General features: G+C 38.0%; 1 protein-coding gene and 1 pseudogene across 2 annotated transcripts in view; one reads left to right on the top strand and one right to left on the bottom strand.

The window, feature by feature from the left end:
- The window catches only part of LOC308525747 (ferritin light chain-like), a 1112779-nt pseudogene that overhangs the window by 565238 nt on the left and 522550 nt on the right, over positions 1 to 24991 (bottom strand). The window lies entirely within an intron of this gene.
- PLEKHH2 (pleckstrin homology, MyTH4 and FERM domain containing H2) overlaps positions 1 to 24991 on the top strand; it is a 77886-nt gene that overhangs the window by 34097 nt on the left and 18798 nt on the right. Inside the window, exons 12-24 of the mRNA XM_081101481.1 lie at positions 1667 to 1803; positions 1907 to 2017; positions 2366 to 2452; positions 4938 to 5096; positions 10497 to 10577; positions 12937 to 13116; positions 14374 to 14482; positions 15426 to 15538; positions 17534 to 17713; positions 18786 to 18883; positions 19749 to 19926; positions 20987 to 21142; positions 23217 to 23314. Of these exons, the coding sequence (XP_080957607.1) occupies positions 1667 to 1803; positions 1907 to 2017; positions 2366 to 2452; positions 4938 to 5096; positions 10497 to 10577; positions 12937 to 13116; positions 14374 to 14482; positions 15426 to 15538; positions 17534 to 17713; positions 18786 to 18883; positions 19749 to 19926; positions 20987 to 21142; positions 23217 to 23314 (1687 nt within the window). The remainder of the gene's footprint in view (positions 1 to 1666; positions 1804 to 1906; positions 2018 to 2365; positions 2453 to 4937; positions 5097 to 10496; positions 10578 to 12936; positions 13117 to 14373; positions 14483 to 15425; positions 15539 to 17533; positions 17714 to 18785; positions 18884 to 19748; positions 19927 to 20986; positions 21143 to 23216; positions 23315 to 24991) is intronic.

The raw sequence follows: 24991 nt of genomic DNA, 5'->3' as shown, positions 1-24991 counted from the left end.
ATATGTTTGTTGGTTTTCAAACTGTGTTCCATGGAAACCCCTAGGTATTCCCAAACCCCTCATTTTCAACTGGAGTTGTCAGTTTTCATAGGTTTAGTATTTTGGGCTTCCACTGGTCTCTTTGCTCATACCTTGACTCTCTACCCCACCCCCTAACCCCCAGCTAGATTCAGGTTGCATCACACTTTTTTACTCAAAATACTACAAGGACTCATAATGTCTATAAGGTGTCTTTTATGTCCTTCCTCATCTCCTTTTTTTCTCCTCCTTCACTCAGCTCTGGCCACACTGCTGTTCCTGGAACATTCCAGGCCCGCTTTTATTTCAGGACCTTTGCACTGGTTGCTTTCTCTGCTTGGTATTCTTCACCCAGGTGTCTATATGGCTGACTCCCGCACCTCCTTTGGTGCCTGTGCAGACACTGCCCTCTCAGAGATCTGCGCTGACCACACCATTCAGATGCACTCCTTTGCCTTCTCCAACTGCTGGACTCTTAAAAATTCCCTTAGTCTGCCCTACATATTATTTTTCCATGGGACTTAGTGCCTATTTTTTATCTGTCTCCCTCCAACTAGAATCTATGTTTCATGAGGGCAGGAAAGGTTCTGTTTTGTTGTCTGTTCTATCGCTAGCACCTAGGATGGTGCCTAACATACTGGCCCTGGATCTGGGAGCCTGAGCTTTGTTTGTTCTCCAGGAGTGCCCATGCCTAGTTATTTGACTTTGGACAAATCCTTTAGTCTCCTTAGATAATGAGGGGATTAGCTAAGAAGATCTTTTAGGTCCTTTATAGATCTAAATGTCTGTCCTTCCATTAAAAGAAAAAAGACATTACTGTTATCACAACTGTTACTTGTCTTATTCACATAAATAATAATGATATAGTGACATTGTTCTAATGTCCCTTAAATGTTAATAAATATTTTTAAAATTGGCTATACAAGTGTAATGAATAATGACCTAAGTCCTTGATTTTATTTAATATATTCAAAATCTCCATTGTAATGACCCTCCAAATATAACTTGCAATTTGCAAGTCTTTTTCTTAAAAGCCAAGTGAGTTATTGTGAAAATGTTCCCTGAATTTTCTCTTGTAGCCACTGGCAAATGAAATAGTCTGTTTATGTCTTTAAATCATACTGCTTCTCTTTTTAAAATATTTTTAAAATCTATAAACTAGTAGTATTGGACTTAATACAAAAAAATTCTGAAATTGTGGGGTGTTTGTAAATGTGAATTACTTTAAAGGTGATTACAAAAAGTAAATGTGATTGTGCAAATCTTAATTAAGATTAAATATTTGGGGAAAAAAGGATTAAATATTTGTTTGCCTATATATAAAAATGCAAGTGCACATATTTTAATCCTTACTAAAAGATACATTTGTAGATTCATGTATATATTTTATATATGCAAAAACAGCTTTGCTTGTAATCACTTTAAATATTAACGTTCCTTTGACTTCCTTAAAGACTTGCATGTTACTCCTTACCCTTTAGGTCCGTTTTCTGCTTTAAAAGTTCTTCACGGCCAAGGGCATGAGACTGATTCTAGCGTAGGAAGGCTTATGATTTAGGAATAGCTGTGTCCTTCAGAGAATCGCAGCCAGCATTTGGACCACCCAGTTATTAAATATTGACTTTGACTTGTTCCTTTACTCACCTAGGTGTGTCTCTGTCTTCCGTGGCTTCTGAAAGTGACTATGCTATCCCCCCAGATGCCTACTCCACAGACACCGAGTGCTCGCAGCCGGAGCAGAAGCTCCCTAAAACGTGCTCGTCTTCCAGTGATAACGGGAAAAACGTAAGCACTGCATCGGGTTTTGTTCGTTTCTTAAATGAATAAATCTGTTAGTTGGAGCTTCCAACGGAAACTGAAATACTTTTTAAAATCTCTTTTTAATTAGGAGCCACTGGAAAAATCTGGCTATTTATTAAAAATGAGCGGTAAAGTCAAGACTTGGAAGCGGAGATGGTTTGTTCTGAAAGGTGGTGAATTACTTTACTACAAATCTCCGGTGAGTGGAAAGCGCTTGCTGTTTGGTTTCAGAGAGAAAGGGAGAGGTAGAGACAGTAAGATCAATGACGAGAGAGAATCATTGATCGGCTGCTTCCTACACGCTCTCTCCTATGGGTCGGGCCCTCAACCCGGCATGTGCCCTGACCAGGAATCAAACCTCGACCTCCTGGTTCATAGGTCAATGCCCAACCAGCTGAGCAGTGCTTGCTATTTGGAACTGAATTCCTCAAACTAGAATTCAAACTCCTGATTGATTTTCTTCCGTGATGTTATTAATTAAAGCATTTCTTATTATTGCTACTATACAGGTAATCACTTTGCTTTTGGTTTTCTTCCTTTCATACAGAGTGATGTAATTAGAAAACCCCACGGCCATATTGAACTTAGTGCATCCTGCAGTATTTTAAGAGGAGACAACAAACAAACAGTCCAGGTACTTTTTAAAAAACTATGTTTTTGTATCATGCAGAACTCAATTCTCAATATTTCCAAGTAATAAAGAGGAGATTGGATATTCACTATTTTGTAAAAATTTACTTTGGGTTCAGTTTGATGACTCAAAATTTATGAAACCATAATATAAGCTAAGTTTGTGTTGAGTAACTGTCCACCACTTCATTTGCCTTTTATCGCTTATACTGTTCTTTCCCTATACTTAGTCTCCCAGCTATTCTCAGCTTTCACACTGTCTAGCTATTTTAGGGGAGGGTGATCGGATAAATGAAGATGTTAGTAGTTTAATGTATATTAAATTCAGGAGTGTTTGTATTTAAATACAGAACCAGAAAGTGACAGTTCTGTGAACTTCAGATGCTGTTGACGCCTAAATGGGAAGGATATTGGTGAGCAGTGGGGCTGTATTAGTTGCCACTAAGTCACACCATAGAGGAGCCACTGACCATTTCACTCACAAATAGGCCAGTCTTGACAGAAACCTGTAACATTTAAGACGTAGGCTGTTGAGATAGTTTGGTATATGTGATTTAAATTCAGACACTTTGAAATGCCTTTAATAATCATTATTATCTTGCTCCTCGAGAGGGTAGACTTCAACATTTATTAGAAAGTTATATTATCTGTGTTTCCAGTGGATAATACCTGAGAACTGTCCCAAAATGTAGAAAGGAGAATCATGGAAGCTTTGTCTTGGAGCATGGCAGATAAAGGTCATTTGTAAGCTTCCTAAATATCTGGAAAATTTGACGTATGGTTAATTTGAGTCTGAAAAATTGCAAGTTCATAATGTCTGATCACATGTTAGTTCCGAGAACTTATATGCAAGATTTTATTTTATTTATAATTGATTGAATGATTTCAGAGTGAAAGGGAGAGGGAGGGAGAGAGAGAGAGAGAGAGAGAGAGAGAGAGAGAGAGAGAGAGAAACAGCAGTGATGAGAGAATCATTGATCAGCTGCCTCCTGCACGCCCCCTACAGGGGATCGAGCCTGCAACCCAGGCATGTGCCCTTGATCAGAATTGAACCCAGGACCCTTCAGTCCACAGGCCGACACTCTATCAACTGAGCCAAACCCCTAGGGCGATTTTTTTCATTTCTATAACAACTCCTGGCTTGGTTAAAAAATGTGTTATTCAAAAGGAAGTTAAACAATCCAATCAAAAAATGGGCAAAGGACCTAGATAGACACCTTTCAAAAGAGGACATTCAGAAAGCCAAGAGACATATGAAAACATGCTCAAAGTCACTAATCATCCGAGAGATGCAAATCAAAACAACAATGAGGTACCATCTCACACCTGTCAGACTGGCTATCATCAACAAATCAACAAACGACAAGTGCTGGAGAGGATGTGGAGAAAAACGAACACTTGTGCACTGCTGGTGGGAATGCAGACTGGTGCAGCCACTATGGAAGACAGTATGGAGTTTCCTCAAAAAACTGAAAATGGAACTCCCATTTGACCCCGTGATCCCACTTCTAGGAATATATCCCAAGAAACCAGAAACACCAATCAGAAAGGATTTATGCACCCTTATGTTCATAGCAGCACAATTCACCATAGCTAAGATCTGGAAACAGCCTAAGTGCCCATCAGTAGATGAATGGATTAGAAAACTGTGGTACATCTACACGATGGAATACTATGCTGCTGTAAAAAGGAAGGCACTCTTACCATTTGCAACGGCATGGATGGAATTAAAGAGCATTATGCTAAGTAAAATAAGCCAGTCAATGAAGGAAAAATACCACATGATCTCACTCATTCATGGATAATAGAGACCATTATAAACTTTTGAACAATGATAGATACATAGGCAGAGCTGCCTCAAACAGATTGTCAAACTGCAGCGGGATGGCCGGGGAGGGTTGGGGGGCAGGAGGTAGGGGGGTAAGAGATCAACCTAAGGACTTGTATGCATGCATATAAGCATAACCAGTGGACATAAGACACTGGGGGTTAGGGGAGGCTAGGGGACTGTCAAGGGCGGGGGGGAAAAAAGGACACATATGTAATACCCTTTGTAATACTTTAAGTAATAAAATAAATACATAAATAAATAAATAAATAAATAAATAAATAAATAAAATGTGTTATTTTAGTACAGTCTCCAGTCATTCTGCTCCTCACTTCAACAACCAGGAGCCTATAGCACATTTAAAGGAAAATGTATTGAGTAAACAAGATAAATCATGATCTAAAATTTTAATATTATGAAAAATTTAAAGTAAACTTCAGTTGGAAAAAAAATTTCAACGGAATGTTAATCACTGTAATTCTCACAGAGTGGTTAAAATATGCTAAATTACTTATGGAGTCATTTATTTCCCACCTAGGATTCAAGGTTTAGCATGTTTGTTTCCATGTTACGTAGCAATGTTTAAAGAATGGACAAGGAAATGCAAACAAGCCTAAATCTTCAGCGTTCCCTTTCCTGTCTCTTTCTCATCCCATTCCAGTTGACCACTGAAAAGCACACATACTATCTGACTGCAGATTCTCCCAATATATTGGAGGAATGGATTAAGGTGTTACAGAATGTTCTTCGAGTACAAGCTGCCAACCCGCTTTCCCTGCAGACTGAGGGCAAACCAACGGTGAAGGGCCTGCTCACGAAGGTAGGAGGCCTCTGTGTGCCTGGCAGGGTCCCACTGATCGGGAATCGTGGGTGTCAGAGAAAATACATTGAATATTTATGTTATCTTGGGGTGGAGAAGGGTATTTTAAATAGAATGCCAAAGACAAAACCATAAAGAGGAAAAATGACAAACTTGACCACTATACATAAAAATCTAAATGTTCTTACTCTCGAAAAATCTCTAGGCAGAATTTTTGAAAAGGTATTTGAAATGGCTGAAAACAAGCTTTTTCTAATTAGTAAGTAAAGGGTACCAATGGGGGAAGGAGCAAAGGACACGAAGGGAAAGAAGCAGAGCTGGAGAGGTCAGATGAAATACACATGCTCCAGAAGCATGTGGAAAGACATTTTACTCTCGCTAATAACGTTCTTTAAAAAGCACAACTTGAAATCATAGATATTTTTAAAAATCTGGTCAAAGGGGGACATTTTTAACATTATGAAATGCAGTATTGACACAAATTGAGAAATCTGCTAGTGAGAGAATTACTCTAGAAGGCAATTTGGCAATGTCTTGGCCAAACTGTTTATTCAGTAAATATTTTTGAAAGAACAAATGAATGAAAGAATATTAAATATTTTAAAAACATATATACATACGCTTTGATTCAGTAATCTCAGTCTAAGTAATTTATGCTTAGGAAATGGTCTTAATTTGTAAAAGATTTAAGTATAAGGATGTTCATCACAGATAGATGTTCTCTATTAAAAAGAGATATAATTAGCATATACTGCAACAAAGTTCTTAAGTGTAGAGTTTGATGAGGTTTTTTTTGTTTGCTTTTTAATATATTTTATTGATTTTTTAGAGAGAGGAAGGGAGAGGCATAGAGAGTTAGAAACATCAATGAGAGAGAAACATCGATTCAGCTGCCTCCTGCACACTCCCCACTGGGGATGTGCCCGCAACCAAGGTACATGCCGTTGACTGGAATCGAACCTGGGACCCTTCAGTCTGCAGGCCGACGCTCTATCCACTGAGCCAAACCAGTTAGGGCAGAGTTTGATGAGTTTTGATAGATGTTTACTGTCACTCTATCAAGATATAGATAGAACATTTCCATTACCCCAGAAAGATTACTTGCATGGCATAGTTTATATTAAAGAAAACTTGGGATCAACATAGATGCAGAGTAGGGGGTAGCTTAAATAAATATGTATTTAATCAGATAATGCTTTACTCTGTAGTCATTTTAATTGTTAAGAATATTTAATGTTACGGAAATATGATGTGTTGGGTGATAAAACAAGTAGAGTGCAGAATTATATTCACTCAGAATGTGTATAATGCTTTAAAGCACAACTTTTGTTAAACATATTCATAGAAAAGAAGGCAGCTGTGCTTACCACCAATGCTGCATGGGAAGAATACCAATGTATATTGAATACGTGATTTTATTTTATTTTATTTTATTTTTTAAAATATATTTTATTGATTTTTTACAGAGAGGAAGGGAGAGAGATAGAGAGTTAGAAACATCGATGAGAGAGAAACATCGATCAGCTGCCTCCTGCACATCTCCCACTGGGGATATGCCCGCAACCCAGGGATATGCCCGCAACCCAGGTACATGCCCTTGACCGGAATCGAACCTGGGACCCTTCAGTCCACAGGCCGACGCTCTATCCACTGAGCCAAACCGGCCTCGGCGATTTTATTTTATTTTTACTTAGTTCTGTTTTCTAACTTTTTAATGAGTCAGTATTGATTTATGCTAAAATATTATTTAATTTTTAAAATTTCAATTGGTTTTGACAGATATTTACTATCCCTTTTAGAGAAATATAATAAAATTTTTACACATAAAATATTATACCAAATATAATCTCTACAACCATTCATTATCCATGTGCTTTGTTTATGTAAGAGGTGAAAACTTTAGATGTTGTGATGAGCTATGCCACTGTGTAATCTATACTTAATATTAGTATGGGAATGTAGGTGGGTGTTATTCAGTAATATTTGCAAAGACTGACCAGCTATTCCAAAAGTAACAGAAAAAAATCAATACATTCAACCAAGAAATGAATGACCTGTGTGTTTTGTTTTCAAATATTACATTACCATAAGAATGCTTTTTCAGATACTGATGGGTTAGAAAATTCTCTGGTACTGTGAAAATATACACTGAGTGGCAGATTATTATGACCACCCCATCAGTACAATGAAGTGAATTAGTTATGCAAATAATAATAATAAAACCTTGAGAGTATTTGCTTAGGAAGTTTTCAATATTCAGTATTTTTGGAAGTGTCAATGAAGTACTGATGGGGTGGTCATAATAATCTGGCCACTCAGTGTATATCTTCCAGTGAACACAGTGCTACTTTAAATCACATTCTTATTTTAATTCATAATGGCTGGATGTCCTCCTTTATCAAGGACCATGCATAGCAAGCCCTTAGAGTTTAATATGATTCCATGGCCAAGGATTTGTTACTTATCCGAAAATTAGTTTGTGTGTTTTGTTTGTCTGTTTTAATCAGCATGGCTTATTAATTTATCAACATGGTTGATTAATTTTTGCTCATATTACATTTCTGCTGTTCTCTGCTTCCCATTTCACAATGGCATTTTAAATAAGTAAAAGGTGATGTGATTAGCTGATGACCAAACCATTATGGTTCATAGACAGGATGCTAAGTAGGTTTTCTTCCTACTTAGTTATGAATCCTTGTCCACCCCCATATTTTCACCCTCAGAGCCTTGTAACAAAAAAACATCCCTCAGCTATTCTTAGTGACTTGTTCTGAGCTCACATTCAGGCTACAGTCTGAGATGCTGTGGAGCAGCTTTGAGTACCTTAGAGGGGAACAGGTTTTTCCAAGTTGTCACATTGCTATTAAGTACAGAAATATGTGGATAAAATATTAAGAGCTTGACTGATTTGATTCTGGATATTCTACTCCTGCAACTTTTCTTTACTGCTTAGGATGAATTTTTTTTACATAATAATTCTTTTTTTTTTTTTTTTAAATAGCCCAGCCAACATGGCTCAATGGTTGAGCGTCAACCTATGAACCAGGAGGTAATGGTTCGATTCCCATTCAGGGCACATGCCTGGGTTGTGGGCTGGATCCCCAGTGTGGGGTGTGTAGAAGGCAGCCATCAATGATTCTCTGTCATCATTGATGTTACTATCTCTCTCTCCCTCTCTGAAATCAATAAAAAATATTTTTTTAAAAAAGCAAATGGAGAAAAATTTTGTTGGGTGGATTTGTCAGAGCCATAGGAATACAATGTAATCCCAGGTCTTGGTGCAGGAGCTATTTTATGATCAAACACAGGATTCAAGGTTGGTGGAGAAAGAAGCAGGGGAGGCTGGTAAACTGGACTAAAATGGGAGGGTTAGGGGGCTTGGTTTTGAATGAAGTCCAAGAATTGGAGTGGTGTGAGTAAGGAGAGAGGCAGGCGGAGGGAGGTTGAGATCAGAGGGTAGAGTGCACTAGGTGTGGCCGAGGGGATGGGTGGTGAAAATGGAGGGAAAGCAGGTGAAGAGAGCAAGGAACTGAGGGTTAAGGCTATAGAGGCGGTGTAGCAGAGGCTAAGGCAAGAGTATGGGCATAAATCCTGGCTCTGACACTTGCCACTGTGTGACCGTGAATAAATTACGTACAAGGCTCTCTGCCTTAGCATCCTCATTTATAAAGAGGGGATAATAGTGCCAACCTCACAGGGTGTTGGAGGAAGGATTAAATGAGTTATTTAAGCAGGTAACATTCTTTAGAACAGTGACTGGCACATATAAACTGTTTATAGGTGCCACCTCCCTCCACTTCCCTCTCTCCTTACACCACTCTTACTATCACAAGACCTTCACCGAAGTCAGCAAGGCTGGTGTCAGGATTTGTAGTGGACAAGGCTACAGGTATGAGAATACAGGAGAAGAGAGAAGACCAGGGGAGCTTATGTGTGTGGTGACAAAGGCTCACCGGGATAGGATTCACTGTTTGCTTTCAAAGTTTCAAGCAGAACTGATAGGAAGTATCTTTGTTATGGATGCAAGGTGCACTGAAAAATGATTCTTTCAATTATTTCATTTCCCCAAAGCCCTGAGTTTTGAGATTGCCTTTCCATTTTCATGAGGATTCTTCTAGTGTAATTTGCTTTATGGGTTTTTCAGAGTAAGTCAGAGTTTTAAGGTAAACTAATATTATTCGATCTACATATAAAGATAGACTATGGCTTTAAACAGAGCTTTTACAGTGAATTGGCAAAAGCCTTCATTAAGTTGTAGTTCTTCAATAGTACCCATTGTTCTGTTTTAAAGCTATATCATTTCAAAAGGATACTCTCTGCAGCCTGATGCATTATACTCCAGTTATGATGAGTCTCTCTCTCTCTCTCTTTTTTTTTTTTTTTGGAGTTTGTTTAAAAGAAGAAGAAGAAAAAAAAAACCCTGCATAACACAAACCATTTAAAACTTCCAGGATATTTGTCTGCAAATATATGTTTCTAAATTTAATTAAACTGAAACATGTCTTCCCAAATAAAACATTCTTTTTGTTTTTCCTCAAGCAGCATTTTAAATCCTTCAAACTGTGAGATGGCGGAGTTGTTTGCTTAAACCGTAACTTTGAAAGCCCAGAGGCTGGCTGCTTGTGGGTTTAAATGAAACATGTGTTTTACTTCTTATGCATAGGGAGGAAGGAAGCATTTATTGAGTAACTACTATTCTGCTTTGTTGACATTTTCTCCTCTGGTCATCGCAACGGCCCAATGAGGTGTCCAGTAATCCCATGTTACCCACAGAAGCCAAGAGTCAGTCGCCTGAGGACACCATCTGGCACGCGGTAGAACTGGACTTTAAGCCTTGGTCTGTCTGACCTCAGAATTCAGGCCTTTTCACTGTAGTGACTTGCCGACTGTAAACATCTATTGTGTCAATAATTTATATCCTTCCCAATGAGTTACTATCAGAACAGTCCATTTAAATATAAGTCATTGCAAAGGTCCTGCAAAAAAATATACCCACGCCCTACCCTCACCTCCGACCCTTCCCCATGACCTCTGTCCTCGCTTGCTCAGTCTCAGACACATTTCTAACCTACATCTATGAAATATGGAAACAATGAAATATACGTACTTTTGAAACCAGCATCTTGTTTTATCCTTCTTTGAGTCCTCAATCCCAGGCACAGTACTTGACATATAGTAAACATTTGTTAAGTGTTGAATGATGAGCACCAAAGCAAAACATGTCACGCTGCTACAGGTACATTTTAAACCGCATTTGACAGTCTAGTTGGAATATCACTTACACTTTAAGCAAACTGGATGCCTATACAGCTTCAAATAGAGTGTGCATGCCATACTTTCCTTTAAGGTGTTAGAGTCCTGAGCTGGCTACATTCATAATTCGCTGGAATATAATTTCAGGTGAAGCATGGCTACTCCAAGAGAGTCTGGTGTACACTAGTAGGAAAAACGTTATATTATTTTCGAAGTCAAGAAGATAAGGTATGTATGTATTTTTGATATGCTAATTAGAGGAATGTTCTGTTTGTTATGTCTTGAGTTTTTTCTATTACTCTTTGGTCGCCGGCTAAAAGTTTAGACTTTTTTGATAAGGTTGAAATTTTGCATAAAATTTATTATTGAGGTAATTATATACCTACAAGGGTCTTAATTCTTAACTATACATTTTTGCAACTTTTAATTAATGCATCTTTTTCTTAGAAGAGAAAAGCCTTTCTCTACCTCACTCCAAAACATCGATTTCTTGTACTGTTGAGGTATGACAGACTAAATAAGATTGAGTGAAGGGAACAACCAACTAGGGAAGAAGAGCAGGGAGGAAAAAGAATCCAGCCCTGTCCCAGGCCCTCGAATCCCTCCATACCATTTACCTACCCATTCATCTACCTATTTATGTCCTGTTTATTCATTTTTAACTAATCTTCTTCCAAAAAGAACTTGAGTTATATTCACTTTCTGAGTAAAAATATAGGATATCTACTCCATGTCACCTCTGGGTTACTGAAGCTATAAAAACTGAACCAACATGGGCCAAGAATGCTCACATAAAATAAAGATGCCAGTGGCACAGAACAGCGGCTTGTGACCAATTACTGTGTTAATGAGACTGAACTTCTTGGTCCAGTGACCACATGGGTCAGTTGGTTTTTCTCTGTGCCATTTGCACAGATTGCACTCTCCGTTCAGAGTAACTGCGTTTAAAATGCATGCCATTATTTCCAGTGTTGCTCATAGATGGGAATTAATACAGTGCAGCCATTAAACATGATACTTCTGAAGTAAAGTAGGAAATGTTCACATAAATGCTACATGAATAAGCACAATACAAAATTATAAATTCAGTATAATCCCAACTAAATTTTAAGTCAGGAAAATAGAAGCCACTCTGTGTATTCCAGGTATGACATCATCATTGATGTTTCTGTCTCTCTCCCTTCCTTGCTCTGAAATGATTTGTAGGAGTTGAGATCTGAGACGTCACAGGGATCAAATCCCAGGGGGCCTTTCATAGTAAGGACTTCGGCTTTTACTCCAAGTAAGATGAGAGGCCATTGGAGTTTTTTGATCAGAACATTGACATGATCTAACTTATGACTAACGGAGCACTCTGGTAGCTGTCTGAGGGAATGAGGAGGAGACTAGTTAGGGGGCTGTGACAGTAATCCAGGTGAAGGATGGCTGTGGTTAACTGGTGGCAGTGGAGGTGTGAGAAGTGACCAGATTCTGAATATATTCTGAAAAGCTTGCTGACTAGAGTGGTTCACTGAAAAGGTATGGGATAGAAGAGAAAGAAATAGAGTCAGGAATGATGCCAAGGTTTTTGGCGTAAGCAGCTGGAAAGATGAAGTTACCAACAACTGAGATGGGGGACACTGCCCAGGGCAGGTTGGGGGAGAGGACTCACCAAATCAAGTTTGAGATACTCTTAGACGTCTAAGTACAGCTAGCGAGCCTGGTGTTATAAATGCAGGGGCAGCTAATATATGCTGGTACTAAAGCCATGAGCGTGGATGAGATCACCCATGTGAATGTGGATGGAAAAGGGTCCGAGCACTGAGCCCGGGCTGAGCATGAACATGTACGATGGTAAATGTTCTTCTGGGAGTCAGAATGAATATTTTCAGATTGCAGTTGCAAACCTGATCAGACATTTTAGAAGCTGCAAATCAGAAGCAGACTGTATTTCCCTGGAATAAATGTACTTAATTAAAGCAAAAGTTTTAGAACAAATATGCTGGATATTCAACACAACAGGTATAGTTGTTTTTGTCAACAAAAGAGTAGGTAAATTTTAATATGCATCAGTTTTAAGAAGTTTTTCTTACCCTTAAATTAAGATGGAAGAAATCAGAGCATTGTTTTGTATTATGTCTGTTAATAAATACCTTCTCAGAACACTACTCATTTTATTGTGGTTTAGGATGATAGTTAATCACACTTCTTTGTACCAGCTACCTAATTGTGTTACTTTTCTATAAATAGTATTGAGACTATGTCTACACTTGTCCTTTTGATCCAGTATCTTAATCAAATCAATTTGGGGGGGGGGGGCGTCAAATGAATGTTTTGACTGAGTTACATAATTGCTTGACTAAGTAAAGTAGCTTCTTGCTTTTTCCACAAAAGGTAAATGCCTAGTATTCAAATTGTTCTTTCATATTGCAATTGGGTATTTTGGTGGTGACTACTACTTTCATAACTACGATAATCCAATTGCCTTTAGGCATTCATTTAAGAAAAGGTATGCTTTATAAAGGTAAGAATGAAAAGGAATATGAAAAATTTTACTAGTAAAAGATTTAGAAAGTGCCTTCCTCACAATTACTAATATTTACTTTAGTTGCCTTTAGGTCAGATCAAACTCTGGGAGGCTAAAGTTGAAGAGGTTGACAGATCCTGTGATTCAGATGAAGATTATGAAGCCAGTGGGCGAAGTCTGTTATCCACACATTACACCATCGTGATCCACCCCAAAGACCAAGGTCCCACTTACCTCCTGATTGGGTCCAAGCATGAAAAGGTATGTAAGGACTTAATGGTTGATTTAGAATGATGTAGATTAATGTTATTAACTACTGCTAATGATTTTTCAAATCATTTTCATGGAAACAAGGAAGAAAACGTTGCTAAAGACTTTCAGCTCTATTTACAGAGATTCTTTACATCCCTGGAAACAAGCCTTGTTTAAATGTGTCATTTTTCAATCGTATTGATAAACGTGCTCTCCAGTTGAAATTAGTGCAGGTGTAAGATAAAGGAACATTATGTTCAAAATGTGAATGTCTCAGACTGGATTTTTTGGGGGGGTGAATCTTAAGGCCTCCAACCTTATAATTTTGACTCATTTTCAACAAAATTTTGGTTTAGATAAAATTGAAAGTCAACTATTATTATATATGTAGTCACATATGAAAATATAAAAGTTAATATAATAAAAAAAGAGGCATCACAATGAATGGGGAAGTAATGGATTATTCAATATATAATATTTTGTGTTCATTATATATTGAGGAAATTGGCTATCTAGGAAAACATTAGTTTAGTTTGTCATCTCACACATATAGCAAAATAATTTCCAGATGAATTTAAAGAGTTAAATAAAACAATTTTTTTAAAAGAGCCTTTATCTGATCTTGGAATAGAAAGTACTTTCTAAAAAAGACAAAAAAAGGCAATGTAAGAAACACAGTAGAAATGGGTGATAGATTTGACTACATAAAATTGGAACAGAAGTGGCAAGAACAGGCATCTTTGCCTTGTTCCAGATCTTAGAGAAAAAGCTTTCCATTTTTTCACCATTGAGTATGATATTATCTGTGGGCTTTTCTTATATGGCCCTTACTGTATTGAGGTAAGTTTGTTCTCGGTATTATTTTCTTTTTTAAATTTTCTGGATTTCCTAAGTATTTTGTATGTGTTACTTGTATGCATTGGGAGTCAGATTTTAAATGTGGTAGAATTTATTGTATTTCTTAAAGGAATATTAACTGGTTGTATTTATTCTAGTCTCTTAACATTATATTACTTTAATTTTATCATGTTTTTCTAAGCAACATCTATAGAACAGTGGGAAAAGTACTATGAGCACAATTCAAGTGACCCTACTTCAGAACTGTTTGAATACGTGGCTTGCTTTTAATTATTATTTAAAAATTAAAGAGGTTTTGTTTTTTTAGTGAGGTTTCCCATTGTTTATGCAAGTTGTTGTTGTTTTTTCCTTAAATCACCAAAAATTATATACTGGTTAACATTTCTATTAATATGTTTTGTTTTTAAGGACACTTGGCTTTATCACCTGACCGTTGCAGCTGGAAGTAACACTGTAAATGTTGGATCTGAATTTGAACAACTCGTTTGTAAATTGCTAAATATTGAAGGGGAACCTTGTAAGTTCATAACGTATAAGGCTCTATGGTTTATGAAATGCACCCAAACCCCCTTAGCCGAATGGAGTTTTACTTTGTAAATTCCTTTCCCTGCAATCTGTCCACCATTTCACTGGCTTTGCTTGTCATGCGCCAGGATTCTCACTGTGGTTCCTAGACTCCAGGGACACCATCATTCCCCCAAATTCCATGTCCTGTGACACCTCTGCCTTTGCTGACAATACCCCTCTGCCTGAAATGCCCCCCTTCCTCACATTCCTCACCAGCCTGATAAAATCCTGCCTACCTCAGAAGCTCCCCCAGCCAGCCCACTCCAGCTCAGCATCTGGCTCATAAAAGGTTCTTAATAAGTGTTAAAATTACGTTCCAGTGCACTTTGCCTTTTAACTACTTCATAGCATTTGTTCCTTTGCATTGAAATTATTTTTTATGGCTCAGGTTTCCCCATTGAGAGTCTAGACTCTGTGTTATGCTTTACTTAATGGCAGAGATCACATTTTATTTTGAGTACCCAGCATAGGAATTTAATAGATGTTGATGTTAAGAATGACTTCAAGTTCTTCTTTATCATTCTACCTCCTCCTACTTGGTTTCTCCTTTCTAGATCTTTCTGCAGCTCCTTCTCATGTATAATCATCTCCCCACCTGGGTCCCCAATCTTTAGCACATCTGAGCAACATCATAGTGCCCTGGTAGACTTGTTTCAGCCAAGAATATTAAGACCAAAGTCTTCTAGATTTAATTTCTCCAAAACAGAGACATGAGAATCCCCAATGGCCAGGAAAATGAAATGAAATAATGTTGCCAAAGCTTTTTTCATGACCTTTATGACTTAAAGTTGTGAGCCAGGCCAAGTTAGCTAATTTCTATAAAGGGCTAATAAATGGGAGGCCAAAATAAGGGATTCTTTCTGTTTTCTAATCGTATTTTACCCTGCATTTAGCCTCTCAGATATGGAGACATCCTACTTTGTGCCACAGCAAGGAAGGAATTGTTTCCCCTCTGACAACACTGCCTTCTGAAGCGCTACAGACAGAGGCTATTAAATTATTTAAGGTAAAAATTTATATGGCGTTATATGTTATTAACATTTTAATTTGAAAAAATAAAAATAAACAATTTAGGTATATAAAGTTTCACTTTTCCCAAGAAAATTCAAAATGTGGTTATTGTTACTAAGAAAGTCTACTGAAATAAAATGAGGTGAATTTAATATGCTTTCCAAGTGAGAATCGGGGATTTATTGAAATAAACTGTGTGTGGTTTGGGCAATGTGAAACACGTAATATCAGAAGAATCATTTCCCATTCACCTCTCACGTGGAGGGATTTCTCACATCACACCTAACCGGTGTTGGGAGAGGGTCAGCACCCGTCTTCTCCAGTGCTACTCTCAAATTCTTATCATTCAGCTTCTATTAGAAACCCCTGAGCACTTGAAACTTGTCATTCAACTATATCACTCTTATCCCATCTCTGTCATTAATCAGCTTCTGCTAACTTTTCAAACTTCATTAAGGATTTTGGCTCCCAACTCACGCTCTTTCTGCCTCAGATCTTGCCATTATGCTGAATGACCTCATTATTACTTGGTGCACCAATGCAATGCTCTAAGATTCCTGACCTTCTTAATGCCAGTAAGCTTCACCTCTAGTCTATTTCACCTTCCCGTTCTCCATGTCCACACCCTGACCTCTCCGTTCCTTAGAAGTACACCACCTCTAAAAGTTTAAATTCTAATATCTCTTTCTTTAACCATATTCTCTTAGCCTGTGAGCTCTCTTATTTTCTTACTCTTCCATTTTTCATTCCTCACTAAGACCTTTGTTTGGAGCCATTTATTTTCTTGGAGATCAAGAGAGAGCATGATAACTTCCTCTTGGCTGTTCTTCCTTCTTATTCCAGCCTAGATTACTTTCATTAATACTCATAGTTCCTAGGGACCCATAATTCCATGAACATTCCAGCTAAACCCCAACCTAGATCAGTGCTGCTTTCTTGCCTGCTGCCATGTTAATCTCATGTGCACTGCTGGAGAACATTAAACACCCCAGTGGACTGGAGCCAATATAAACCTGGGGTATTCATTCCTCATGGCCAACTATCTCTCCTTCTGCTTGTCTTTGGTCACATTCGCCCTCAAACTTCCCCATCAATAATTAATGTTCCTCACAACAAATTTACCTTCTATTTATTAAGAAAATTAGATGGCATCGGTCATGAACACCTCAGATCTCTTTCCCCAGCAGACATTATTTATCTATTTTCTCCTTCATTCCTCCAGTTTCCAAATATAGTATAACTTCTGTGGATTCAGACCTCAGCTCTGCACTAGGAGGCTGGTTCTTCATGCTCCCTTAGTCTCTTAGAGTCTCTGTCTTTGTGTTTCTTTTGGCTTCTTCTTGCCTACATTCCTCCCATCTCAATAAAGTCATCTGCTTAGTAGATAATATCAAAGAATTATTGTTAGTTTGGGGGGTATGATATAACATGGTGGTTATGGGGGAAATTTATCAATTGTACATCCATACTGAAGTATTTATTGGTAAAATACTTACCAATAAATATATAAATATATAAATATTTATATAAAAATAAATATACTCCAGAAAACAAAGTAGAGTGGAGGTTGAATGAAACAAGTTTAGCAAAATGCTAATAATTGTTGTTGCTTGGTGATGAGTGCATGAGTAATAATTATACTATTCTCTCTACTTTTGTGCATTTGTCTATTTCTCCTTACAGTCCTGTCAGTTTTTGCTTCATATATTTTATTAAGCACATAATCATTTAAAATTGTTATGTCTTCTAGATGAACTGGCTCCTTTATTATTATAAAGTGACCCTCTTTATCTCTGGCAAAATTCCTGGCTCTGAAATATACTTTGTCGGCTATTAATGTAGCCACTCTGGATTGCTTTTGATTAGTGTTACCATAATATATCTTTTCCATCCATTTGGGGGAAAAAACATTGTTAAGAAGAGAATCAACATAATTCACGCAGAATATTGAATCATTCCTCACCTTGACTGTACCTTTTTCTTAATCCAGACCTGCCAGCTTTTTATCAATGCCGCAGTTGACTCCCCTGCAATTGATTACCACGTATCGCTAGCCCAGAGTGCTTTGCAGGTCTGCCTGACACATCCTGAGCTACAGAATGAAATTTGCTGTCAGCTCATTAAACAGACAAGACGGAGACAGCCACAGAGCCAACCAGGACCATTGCAGGTATATAGTGATACACATACACGCAATTTAAAATGAGGTTGCTGTCTTGATTGTAAGAATGATGCATATTCAGTATAGACATTGGAAAATATAAAAAGTGTGAAAAGGGAAAATAGCTATTCATGTTTTGATGTATATCCTTTCAGTTTATTTACATGTTTCTGTAGAAATGTATGTGTATGTATTTATATGCTTTCACATTTTTCACATTACCAGGGTTACAGTGTGCACACTAATTTTTTAAAACTATAGAACATAATTATTTTCCCCCTATATTCTGCAACATTCTTCAAAACATTAATGATTGCATTAACATCAATTACTATCCATGTAGGTTTTTCCAATTCTTTTTCTTATAATAAATACCTGTGCAGTATACGTCTTTGAACCTAATTCTTGTGTAAAAGTCCAGTGAATTGTGCACAGGTCTCCTCCTCCTTTTTAATATAACAGTTTAAAAAGTATTGAAGCTACACTTGCTTAATGGAAAAAAATAAAATAATACAGAACAAAGGAAAAGGAAAAGTCACATATAATCCATATTACCTAATCTCTGTTATTTCTATATTTGTCCCTTATATATGTATGTATATGTGTAAGTATGTGTGGGTATTTTGGTTTTGTTTTGGGGTATATGATTTTTTACTATTTTTCAATCTGTCCTTTCTCAAAGCCATTGCTTCTATTTCCATTAATGAGTAAATACATAAATGAACCAAAAAGGAGCAATGTTCCTAATCTTTGATGTCAAAAGGATTATTATATATCCACATGTCTTTTAGTATCTCAGTTGTAGACAACTATATACATAACTGGATTATGGATCTGACCCAATGTGGCCTTTTAAATGTTTTTATGGATTATAATTGCTCTGAGAAGATAATCCATATGTGGAAGAAGCAAACACATTTGGGGTGAAGAAAGGCTACAAACTACTAAACTAAATAAAACCTTGAAAACCCCAAAAAAGAAAAAGGAAGAAAGACTATCAACTTCTGTCCGTCACACTGGTTCTGACTTGGATCTCTGACTGCTGCGCGGCATCTAACCTAACGCTGTTTCTCTTTGCCAGGCCTGGCAGCTCTTGGCGCTCTGTGTTGGGCTCTTCCTTCCCCATCATCCTTTCCTGTGGCTTCTCAGGCTCCACCTTAAGAGGAATGCAGATTCCAGGTGTGCAGAAAACTAGCCAGCTGAACCGTTTATGTGGCCTCTGAAAGTCTACAACAAACCCTAAGTATTTAGTAACCTGCCAGGTAGAGAATGTGTGAAACAAATGTTGGTACAGAGAACCTTTGGTTACCATTTACATGGAGCTTGAGAAATATTTCCTTTACTATGTTAAATCTCTCATGGAAGATTGCAGTGAGCGCTTGAAACCTGAGAAAGACTATTTTTAAGTGAAAAGTCCGTGTGTGTTTCAAGGATGGATGACTTAGCCTTTGTTATCGTTACAACAGCAACTACTTTGCTTCCTTAGTTTCCCCTATTACTGTTTTTCTCCACATGGAATTGTTTTATGTGGAAAATGCCCCTGATGGTTTTCCCTGTGTGTATTTGAATTACTTCGGGATTTTTATTTCCTGGAAAAAAGACATTTACAATCCAACTGTCACAATGGCTTTTTACTTTGGGACCCAAGGCAGCCAGCCAAGGGTTATCAGGATCATGTTGTCCAAGAAGTTGACGCCAGGTTGCTTAAATAAGCCCTGAAACTCAGATAGACAAATAAACAAGCACAATGAGACAAAAAAACAGCTTGGAAGCAGCAGAAAAATATTCTCCAGTTCATAGTACGTTTTGGGGACTCTGTAATCGAGATCGTGTGACTGGAGTTGCGATCAGTGACAGATCGCCCAAAGAATGGGAAAAGTTACAGAGGCTTAGTAATATCCTGCTAAAAGAAACACTACTGTCAACATTAGCATAATACATTGTAACAGTATACACCAAGGAAAGCTTTCTTAATGACTTCATAGCTATCAGGTTGTCTTAATTAAGCTTATTCTTAGGCTTTATCTTAAGCTTTGTGTTATAGGACAGAATTTGGAAAATATGCCATTTATTGCCAGCGATGTGTAGAAAGAACACAGCAAAATGGAGATCGGGAAGCCAGACCCTCAAGAATGGAAATCCTTTCGACCCTTCTTCGAAATCCTTATCATCACTCTTTGCCCTTCAGCATCCCTGTGCACTTCATGAATGGCATCTATCAGGTGAGTTAGACTTTCTACCCCGAAGAAAACATGCTGAGCCTGAGGTCCTGTGTGTGACCTCTGGGCAACAGAGAAATGAGGCTGTACACCTACCTTTGTCAGCAGCTGGCAGTGATAAACTCGCAAATAAATTAGATCTTCCATCAGAACTACTGCATTTTTAAACAGCTTTGCTAAATAAAAAGGATTCACATGAAAAAACAAAACTACTTTGGTTGAGGTCACCAGTGAGCCTGCTAGGTGAGGAAATAATTACTAACATTGGGTGTGTACAAGCTCAGTCGCTTTAAAGCAGCGGTTCTCAACCTGTGGGTCGCGACTCTTGAAAATACATCCTGCATATCCGATATTTACATTACGATTCATAACAGTAGCAGAATTACAGTTATGAAGTAGCAACGAACATAATTTTATGGTTGGGGGTCACCACAACATGAGGAACTGTATTAAAGGGTCGTGGCATTAGGAAGGTTGAGAACCACTTCGAAAGTCTCCAAATCTCAGGAATTATCTGGGAAAGCTTATGTGGGCCCTCCCAACTCTCAGATCTGGATGTTCGCTTATTAAGTGAAGCAAACATGTTCCAAAGCTAGCAATTAGTCTTTGCAGCCATATGCCTTTTATCACAGGATTCAGATACTTAGCTGCATATTAAAGAAACAAACATTAAATGCATAAAAGTTCATTTGTTTTAAGTACATTTCTTGTTTATTTTTTTCATTTGCTTGTAGATTACATAGTGCACTGTCTTTCTTGGTTTGCTTTTAATGGGTAGGCCTAATATCACTGCAAAATGTTTACAGCTGTCAAATGATCTGCCTCTTTTTAATTCAGTTGGCTGAAGCCAAGATTTCTGAATTCTTACAGCAAGCTAATGACTAAGACAGCATTAATTTCTCCAGTGGTGCTTTCGGGGGAGGGGGAGTTAAAGCACCCAGATATATATATACATATGCCACCACTAATCGTGCATCAAGTATGTCCTGTTTCCCCCCTGAAATCCAAGTTTGAAATGTACATACTTTTTCATGCGGACAACGACTTTGTTATTTCTGTTTAGGTCGTTGGATTTGATGCATCCACCACAGTGGAAGAATTTCTGAACACTTTGAACCAGGATACGGGAATGAGGAAGCCAGCCCAGTCTGGATTTGCCTTGTTCACCGATGATCCTTCTGGCAGGGATTTAGAGCATTGTCTTCAAGGAAACATCAAGGTAAAACCAAGTCCCTTTAAGGAGGCACACCCAGCAAGTGACAAAGAAGCTATTATTTGCTATTTGCAACAAGTTTAGTTCAGGAGTTTTCAAAAATATTTAAGCAATCTAATCTTCACAATAAAACAAATTTGCAGGGCTTTTGTTGAAGCCGTAGAATTCTTAATATGCAATCTGCACACACACACACACACGTTAAATAGAGGGAAAGGATTAATAATAGTAATAGTACCCTACGTATTAGGGTAATATGGGTGAAAGTGTGGAAACTCTAATCAAATGGCTTTCCATTTTATTCATCTACTCAGCAATATTTATTGTGTCCCAGGAGCTGGACTGGATCCTGTGGGAATACAAAGAAGGATCAGAAATAGTCCCTGCCCACAGCACACTTATAATTTGCTTGGAGAAGAGCAGCCTTATACACTGTAACTTTGGAGTCGGAAGTGATCAGTGTTTTAAGAGTGCTGTGAGCATTCCACTAAGCGGAGAGGTTAAGCTCAGCATTGGAAATGAGGGAAGATCTGAACTGGGCTTTGAAGGAGGGGTAGAAAATGGACCTGTGGGAATAAAGAAGGGATTCCAGATTTAAGGGAAATCATGAGCAAAGGCAGAATTAGAAGACTTTTAAACAGCCTTTTCTGGGTCTTAGTACAATAACTTTAATAAAGTTTCTAGTTATGGCAACAATTAGAAATACAGAATTACAGAACCGGAAGGAACTTGAGAGAAACAAAAATTGGCAAATGAGGAAACTGAGTCACAGAGGGGGAAATGATTTACCCCAAATCAAACAGCTAGAGCTGGGTCTGGACCTTTTCCTTACTTTATATGGTCTTTGATTGCTGTTGGGAAAAGTTTTCTGGGATTTGGAGATGACAGAATTGGGGCAGAGTAGGGGAAGAACTAGATTTATAAATAATAGCTCACAAGTTTAGAGTGTATGCAACATCAGTAACTCACAAAGCCTGTTCCACTTGCAAAACAGCTTGTTGGGGCTCTATAGGGTTTTACAGAATACTGTTACTGTTTATACTTAGTCCAATCGGCATGTTGGTTAATAGATACGGTTTCCCCTTCATCCCTTTGCCTATATTCCTACTGCATATTGAGAACTCTAGATGAATGAATGTCTTATTTCTCCTCAGCCCCAACTATATCCTGTTCAGTTCAATAAATCCAAATGTAAATTTTGAGACAGTCATTCCTAGAACACTATTGTTAATAAATTAGTCAAGCCCTAACTGGTTTGGCTCAGTAGATAGAGCATCGGCCTGTGGATAGAGCGTCGGTCTGCAGACTCAAGGGTCCCAGGTTTGATTCCTGTCAAGGGCATGTACCTTGGTTGCAGGCACATCCCCAGTGGGGAGTGTGCAGGAGGCAGCTGATCGATGTTTCTCTCTCATCAATGTTTCTAACTCTCTATCCCTCTCCCTTCCTCTCTCTAAAAAATCAATAAAATATATTTTAAAAATAAATAAATAAATTAGTCAAGAAGCAAGCTAGTATTCTTGGCTGACTTGAGCTAAGTAAATATCAGGGGCTTTGTTGAATAACTGCTTACCACATCTTTTTAAAAACTTTCATTTATATTTCTGAAATGGCCAGTTAAATAAACAAACATTTATTTGGTTCCTGAAGAATTTTTGTGCTTTCCCAATCAAAGAATGTTAAGATTGTATTCCAGATTTCTTTGGTATGACTTTATTTATTCCAATCTTTATAAACTCAGAAGGTAGAAAAGTTGCTTCTTCAGTGACTAAGTTAAGAAAATATTTCTGGAATCCTCTTGTTTCCAGTCTCGTGCAGTCCTTCATTAAGATTCTTTTTTGAGTGAAAAATGCATTGCCACAGTCCAGAGTTAATGTGTGTCCAAAAGGATGTGGACCAAAGAGCGATTTATAATTAAATCCTAAACTCAAGAGCTGCACATAAGCTTGGAACAAAAAAGCTTTGGTTTTATCACATTCCTTGGAGGTTTTTTTTTTTTTTTTCCAGCATACAAACATGCGTGGCTTCAAGATGTGCCAGTCCGAAAAGTATGATAAATCTCCATTTTTCACTTCTCTTCTAGATTTGTGACATTATTTCTAAGTGGGAACAGGCTTCCAAAGAACAGCAGCCTGGGAAATGGGAAGGTACGAGAACTGTTCGTCTAACTTATAAAAACAGGTGTGTAATACCATCGCCAGATGCCCAAGTAGGATATACACATCTTCACATCATGCACCTACAAGTTAACTTCCTACTGAAGAGCCTGAAAAGTTCCATTTATCTGTATATTTGTTCTATAAATGACAACTCTACCACAGGAAGAAACTGTCGCATAAAATTTTATTTCTAATTTTTGTCCTTTAACGTCACGAATAATTATATTTTATAAAAATATGCATTTGGACAAAGAGTAGAAGAAAACTACAGGAAAAAAATAGCTGCTGTCTTAGCATAGGGTGAATTTTTCACTTTCAAATTTTTCTTTGACACTATTATTATATATTTTTTTTTAAATTTATTTTTATTGATTAAGATATTACATATGTGTCCTTGTCCCCATGTTACCCTCTACCCCCCCCCGCCCCGCTCATGCCCTCACCCCCCCCCCCCCCCCGTTGTCCGTGTCCATTGGTTAGGCCTATATGCCTGCATTTAAGTCCTTTGGTTGATCTTTCCCCCTTACCCCCACCCTCCCCTACCCTCCCTCCAAAGCCCGACAGTCCAATCAATGCCTCTCCGTCTCTGGATCAGTCCTGTTCATCAGTTTATGTTGTTCATTATATTCCACAAATGAGTGAGATCGTGTGGTATTTATCCGCTCTCCAGTTCCATCCATGCTGTGGCAAATGGTAAGAGTTCCTTTCTTCTTCCTCTTCTTAAAGAATACCTTTCAGCATTTCATATAATGCTGGTTTGGTGGAGATGAACTCCTTTAGCTTTTTCTTATCCGTGAAGCTCTTTATCTGACCTTCTATTCTGAATGATAGCTTTGCTGGATAAAGTAATCTTGGTTGTAGGTTCTTGCTATTCATCACTTGGAATATTTCTTGCCACTCTCTTCTGGCCTGCATGGTTTCTGTTGAGAAATCAGCTGACAGTCGTATGGGTACTCCCTTGTAGGTAACTGACTGTCTTTCTCTTGCTGCTTTTAAGATTCTCTCTTTGTCTTTTGCTCTTGGCATTTTAATTATGATGTGTCTTGGTGTGGTCCTCTTTGGATTCCTTTTGTTTGGGGTTCTCTGTGCTTCCTGGACTTGTAAGTCTATTTCTTTCACCAGGTAGGGGAAGTTTTCTGTCATTATTTCTTCAAATAGGTTTTCAATATCATGCCCTCTCTCTCCTTCTGGTACCCCTATAATTCTGATGTTGGTACGCTTGAAGTTGTCCCAGAGGCTCCTTACACTATCTTCATATTTTTGGAATCTCTTTTCTTTTTTCTTTTTCAGTTGGATATTTTTTGTTCTTTGTATTTCAAATCTTTGACTTGATTCTTGGGATCCTCTTGTCTGCTGTTGGATCTCTGTAGATTATTCTTTATTTCAGTCAGTGTATGCTTAATTTCTAGTTGGTCCTTTTTCATGACCTCCATGGTCTCACCATACTCCTTGAGGGATTCATTAAATTTATCGGCGGTTTCCATAAAATTCTTGAAAAACCTTATAAACGTGGCCTTGAACTCTATATCCAGTCGTTTGCTTTCCTCCATTTCTGCCATTTGTGACCTGTTTCTTTGTCTCCGCATTTTGGCTGCTTCCCTGTGTTGATAGAGTGGCTTTGTGTGCTAGGTGTCCTGTAGGGCCCAGTGGCTCAGCCTCCCCAGTTACCTGAGGTGGACACTCTTGGTGCACCCCCTTG

The sequence above is a fragment of the Myotis nattereri genome (genome assembly GCF_964212035.1).
Source record: "Myotis nattereri genome assembly, chromosome: 10".
In the NCBI taxonomy this organism is placed as follows: Eukaryota; Metazoa; Chordata; class Mammalia; order Chiroptera; family Vespertilionidae; genus Myotis; species Myotis nattereri.
The sequence above is the reverse complement of the archived record's forward strand: the minus strand, read 5'-3'. Positions and strand labels throughout refer to the sequence as shown.